Source organism: Kryptolebias marmoratus, linkage group LG1 (assembly GCF_001649575.2).
Source record: "Kryptolebias marmoratus isolate JLee-2015 linkage group LG1, ASM164957v2, whole genome shotgun sequence".
In the NCBI taxonomy this organism is placed as follows: domain Eukaryota; kingdom Metazoa; phylum Chordata; class Actinopteri; order Cyprinodontiformes; family Rivulidae; genus Kryptolebias; species Kryptolebias marmoratus.
This window is the reverse complement of record NC_051430.1, coordinates 4,455,459-4,461,708: the sequence shown is the minus strand read 5'-3', so window position 1 is coordinate 4,461,708 and position 6,250 is coordinate 4,455,459. Positions and strand designations below refer to the sequence as shown.

The 6,250-nt window shown below is 39.9% G+C and overlaps 1 protein-coding gene across 1 annotated transcript in view; it reads right to left on the bottom strand.

Annotated features, from left to right (window-relative positions):
* Positions 1–2,128: 2,128 nt before the first annotated feature.
* LOC108250730 (amyloid-beta A4 precursor protein-binding family A member 1-like) overlaps positions 2,129–6,250 on the bottom strand; it is a 15,297-nt gene continuing 11,175 nt past the window's right edge. The window contains exons 8-11 of the mRNA XM_037976879.1: positions 5,609–5,821; positions 4,662–4,781; positions 4,426–4,566; positions 2,129–2,663 (exon numbers count right to left, since the gene is read on the bottom strand). Of these exons, the coding sequence (XP_037832807.1) occupies positions 2,592–2,663; positions 4,426–4,566; positions 4,662–4,781; positions 5,609–5,821 (546 nt within the window). The 3' untranslated portion in view covers positions 2,129–2,591. The remainder of the gene's footprint in view (positions 2,664–4,425; positions 4,567–4,661; positions 4,782–5,608; positions 5,822–6,250) is intronic.

Here is a 6,250-nt window from a genome sequence, read left to right as displayed (position 1 = left end):
TGAATCCTACCTTATTCACAGAGAAGCTCACTCTGATGACTTTTCTGGGATGTAAAAAGATAAATAACCACCTTGTTAAAGATCTGTTAGCTACACCTGCTGTTATCCAGTCCTTTCACTGAAACCAGGTCACAGAAAAACTTTGGTTTTGCTGCTTTTCCTGTTTTGAATATCCTTTGGTCCATCCACCTCCAACCTCTTCATGTTCATGTTCCCCAAAGACATTAAGGAAAACAGGTGAGAAATTAAATAAAATAATAAAAAAATTAAATAATCCACCTTGTTTATGTTTATCTTGCTCACCTACTCAGTCTAGGCTAAACTACACCCTCGAGGCCCGTTATCGTACGTCCACCTTCATTGGATAAAGCCTGCAGCCTTGGGCTGACCCTGGGCTGAACTAAAGTGAAAAGTAAAAACACATGAAACTGTCTCTGGTGACCTAACGAGGCTGAAACACCTTGACTCACCTCACAGACCAGCTGCTCGGGGGAACTCAGTACAAACTGGTTGGCTCTTTTGACCATACACCCATAACACATATTTGAATTCTCTCCACTTTCCCTAATCTCCCCAGGACAGCACAGAGACAGAGACCACCAACCAGGGTGCAGCAATGAACACCCCCCAAACTCTGGTTGGGGCCTCAGGCTCAGCATGAGTACTTAGTTTCTACTCTCTCTAATAGTTCCTGTTCCTGTTCTCTGGCTCTGCTGTCAGCCCTGTCACATCTCCACATTCATCAGTGCTCTGTACAGACTCAGATGAGTTTGGTGCTAAGGTTATAAAACAGCTGCCTCTAGATGGTTCTGTAACGCTAGAGTCAGTGTTAGTGAACAGGGTGGATATGGATGGAACTGGGCTTCCCAGAGGTATGCAGTCAAATTGCAGCAGGGTTTGAATCAATTATTTGAAGTATCACAATAAACAATAATGTGGATTGCATTAACAACTTGTATTACAATCACCAGAAGTCATTAACTATAAAAAGATGCTATTAAAGGCATCTTTAAGCAGTTAGGTCCTACCTCCCTCATATGTTGTTAGCAAAAAAAGGTGGTGTTTCTAAAATGTTTGGTACTTTCTGTTAAACTTTCAGAAGCTTTGATTTTATCTGTGTTATTCTTGCTCACGTAAAAAAAACAGCAATAAAAAAGCTGTGCTTTAATGTTGCCAGCATTACTTCATGGGAAATAAAGTGATATTTTATGACGGCTTCAGCTGAAGTTTAAAACATTCTTTCTCTGATCTTATTGACTTACTCATTTACTGTCATTTTTTATTTATCTTAGTTTTTGGTTGATTATCAAAAGGAGGAAGTATTATGGTAAAATATAATGTTAAATGATGTTTGATGCATTTGTGTACTTGGTTATAACTTCCTTGACCTGTTAAGCACTACAGGTCAGACACCAAATGAGTACTCTGGGAGTGTTGCCAGTTTCTGAGGGCATGTAGTGGACTGCATCAGGGGGATGAATGAATGAATGAATAAATAAATAAATATGGTCACTACTTCATCAGACTTTTGCTCTCCCTTGCAGACAATTGTAATACACTTTCACTATTAAGTAGCTTCTGTGTGTCTTTGTTTGTCTGTTAGTAAAATATCTCTTGAACCAGTGGACAGATTTGAATAAACTGGATGTGCATCTACAACTAATTAAGTTTTGTAGTCAATCCCATTCAAGATGTCCGCCACAGCTAAGCAGCCTTAGAAAACACAAATATGTCTGTGATTCAGTGAATCTGACTGATACTGAGCTAAAATGTGGAAGAAGGTCAGAGTCAAATACACAATCTGCCTGCTTGCTGACATACAAAACTTTTACTAAATGGGGTTTCTGTTTGTGAAAGTACTGTATGATGATTGCAACAAAATGATTGTAATTGTATCTAAATTGGGGTCTGAATTGTATTCATGGTTTGGACTTTTTTATGATTTCTGTTGTGAACTGGCACTGCATAAATAAACTGAAGTGAATTTAGTATTTTATTAAATTACAAGAGAAAAAAACCCTTGGTCTGTTGAGGTGTAGTGAACTGTTTTTAAAGCATGACCACATCATTAGACAAATTAAATCAAGACATTTAATCATAATTAGACAGACCACTACAAGAGATCCGCCACAGCCATCAGCATCAACAACACTTTAACAAAACCAGGATTATGGGCTACAGCAACATTTCATTTCTCTTTGGGATTAATAAAGTATTTTTGAATTGAATTGAATTACAGCACACAAATACATTTAGCTGCAGAATCTAAGCAAAAATCTTTCTATAAATAAAGAGAAAGTTGTTTTATTTTTAACAATCATATTTTAGTTGCCTAAAATGAACAATATATAAATGTACATCACAGCAGTGAACCATGAATATCCCAGTTTTAGGATTCTCTGGAACTATTTGCAGCTAAAATTCAATCAAGTGTTACATTATTTTATGAGTCAAAGTAAGAAAAGTGTTTTACTGCATAGAGATAAAAATCAGGACCTTTAAATTACCAGAATATTAAACATCAAACCAGCATAACTAAGAGCTCAGATTGTGAATGAACTCTGAGCTGCAGAGGGGGGAACTCTTTGTTCTCAGATGTAAACGGGCTGCTCCTGAGCGGTCAGGAGGCGGTACATGGCAGTAGGCATGGTCTTCATGTGAATCTGAAACAGACAAGCAACAACAGCTGATACTGACAGACTCACCTCTAAGCACAGCATGAGGTCTCAACCAGATCTCTCTGAGAGAGAGGGACGGGTCCGCAATAAGGTCCAGATGACTATATTCAACTATTTCTGCACACATCCTCACTCTTTCTTTGGTAAAAACAACCCCTCACCAAACATCTCACAGGGGACACTTTCCAGTCACTCAGGGCAGAATTTCCTACTAGTTCTCACACCTGGAAACAGGGACAGTAGGGGCTGAGCTCCTAATGGTGGCAAAGACACCTCTCCTTCCTGCTTAGCACACTAAAAGCTTCCCATGAGGAGGAATAGTGCCTAAGAGGGTTGCCTTATAAAAGCATGATAAATTCCTTCCTGGCCTTGGGGATCTATTGGCTATAAATGCAAAGAAAGATTGAATATCTTCCTCATCAACTTTTAAAAACAGTCTCAAAAGAGAAAAAAATGCCATCTCTCTGGTAAGCTTGCAGTGTCTAAGAGAAGGAGGCCTCAGAATTGGTTGATCAATCACAAATAGCTGATTACATTTGATCAGAAGAAGTCTTACACTTCTTTTGATCATAATGAAGAAATAAAACATCTCCCACAATTCCCTATTTATTCTCTCTCTGCAGATAAACTTGAACCACTAATATCTACTTCAATCACCCCTCTCTATCCTAAGAAACAAACAAAAACTGCTAATCAGAATTTTGTTGTTTGTTTTTGCTGTGCAGAGCCTCTTAAAGCTGAACTGAAAAGTGTTTTGAAGCCAACATCAGTTGAAAGAAAAACATAAAATAAAATGTAAAATGTTCAACCCCAAAAAATAATACTATTTATTTATTTTTTTTAAAATACTGGACATTGAAGAAACCATTCGGGTGTTTTTGGCTTTTTCCGTGACCTCCCTGATGTGTGACATCCACAGAGCCGCTGAGGTTCAGCAGTTCATCATTGAGTGGATGAATACCGTTACAACATGGTTCACTTCACTGGAATTAATTGCTTGAAATGGCAAGCAAATACCACTGCAGTTTCATTTTTTGGCTTCCAAAAAAATAAAATTCGGATTTTATCCATAAGCTTCGAAGAAGTCATATGGAATCACTTCAAAGAGAAGCACCGCTCCGACCCTCATTCGTGGAGTGGACTGGATTCACGCTACAAAAAGAGGACCTCCTGCCAACTATTTTTAATTATAAAAGAAAGGTATACAGAGAGGAGGTCATCTCCACAGAGAAGGAGACAAGAAACAGGAAGTTTTACTTCAAACATGACGTTGTGAAGACACGCTGTCATTAAAAAGTCTGAGCTGCTTACAGGCCGACAGCCTGAGATCAGTTTGTGATTCAGAGGGTAAATCAGCTGACCTTTGCTGCCACCCTTTTGTCACAGATCACTCCTGAAACGTTTCTTCATCCACTCCATCCTGCCTGGACTCTCTTCTTCACCTCTTTACCACACTGCCTGTTTTCCTGGACAGTCGACCCTAAGTCCTTGAAGTCCTGCACCTTTGTGACCTCTGACCTCCTTGTAGCCTCACTGTTCCACCTGCCTCCCTCTCATTCACACACAGGTACTCGGTCTTCCTACGGCTGATTTTCATCCCTTGTCTTTCAAGTGCATGACCCTTCACTCTATGCCCTGCAGAAATTCAGGAAAAGGGCTTCTAACAACACTTTCATATGCAGATTTTTCTTCTTGCCTGCAATAACTTGGGGTGTGGACGGGTTTTATATAGAGTGTAAAGTCTCACCTCTCCCACAGTGTTGGACAGGATCTGGACAATTTTTTCATGGGGTACTGCAACCACACTCTGTGTATTGATCTCAATAATTCGATGACCAACTCTGACCCCACCTCGTTCAGCAATACCACCACGCATAAGGCTGCAGATCTGTTGAAGAGGTGCGTTTGTTATTTAAATTTATGAAACAGATAAAAGGTTGCAAAGATCATTTAAAAAAACAGCAAATTTCTAGTGCTACCCACAATGCCGTTTTGGACACTGAACCCAAGCTGGTACCGGAGCTCAGGACGTCTGATGAGTACAGTGGTCACCGGGGGACATCTTACAATACTCAGCGTGATCCGAGACTGGTTCTTCAGATCCTACATGGAGGAGAGCATATGGTGTCTGTTAATCCATCCACCCATCCATCGGTTCGTCCGTCCATTCAAACATCCGTCCATCCATCCATGCATCCATCATCCGTCCATCCATCCATCCGTCCATCCATCCATCCATCCATCAGTCTATCACAGAGTCACATAGAAATAAACAACTATTCACACTCAAACCTGATGTAAATTTAGCCTAACTACCTGTAGTTCAAATTTGTCCTCTAGAAGACATTTGTAAAGTCAAATAAATCTCACCTATGTGGAGGAAACATTACATTTTTAAAATAAAAAGTTGTTTTTCCCCTAAAAACGTGTTTGCAGAATTCTTGTCGCCTTCCAAACAACTGGAAAAGTTAAAAATGAGAGTAGTGAGGGTGATAGCTTTTTCATGGTAGTCAACCTTAATCTTCAGTAACCTAACTTGTTTTGAAGATTGTTCTGGATTACCTGGAGAAAACCCACGAATGCATGGGCATTTTGTTTTAGTCTTGTTAAGCTGAGGGTGGGGGTTTGCAGATTTTTCTTTCTTTAACAAACAAACTAATTTATCCATGACTGTACATTGAGATTTCCTCAGTTCTGTCAAAAACATTGATCTCTATGAAATTTGCTTCAGTATATTTGCTTTATTTTCGTCTGTATATCTACTGTTCTGCCACTTTTAGCTTTTAGCTAGAAGTTTGGCTACTTTTAGCTTTAACAACTCCATTTCAGCTTTTTCAATTTTAGCAAAGTCATTCAGCACTCAGCAGTTACACTGCACTTTTGCAGAAAATGTGGCTTTTCCAGTTGGATGTTAGCTGTCATGTTCCCACCTTTATGATGTTCTGGCAGGTTGACAGGGAGAGTCCCACCAGACTGGTTCCATTGACTGACATGATCTGATCTCCGATGTTCAGTCTGCCGGACCTCTCAGCTGGCCCAGCATGCATCATGTTGGCAATGATTACCGTGGGTAGGATGGAGCCCCACCCACTCTCCACAATGACCACACCCAAAATCTCCCCCTTAGATTTCTCTATCAACACCTGAGGTCAGAGCAGCAGAAAGAAACATTAAATCACTCTTCACTTTATTATGCACCTCTTAAAACCAGAATAAAAAATATTCCATGAGAAACATGAGGAGTTTAGTTGCCACAATGTGTTTGAACACAACGCCAAATCCACCATCATATTACTACTGTGCAGTTTTAGGCAGACCAGGAAAAGGTATGAATGCTTTCACATGAAATTGAATATCTTCAGGTTGAGCAGTCAGTGGAGTGAAACAGAAACAGCTTGAAGAAGCCTAAAGCTGAGTGAGGACCACCTAAAGGTGTGTTAGAGGTCAGACACCAAGAGAAGCCTGAGTCCACAAACAACATGGTTCTACAGCATCATCAGGCAAAGAGTTTAAAGTTTCTACATGTGATGCTGAGGTAGCATCCATCCAACATCCATCCATCCATCCATCCA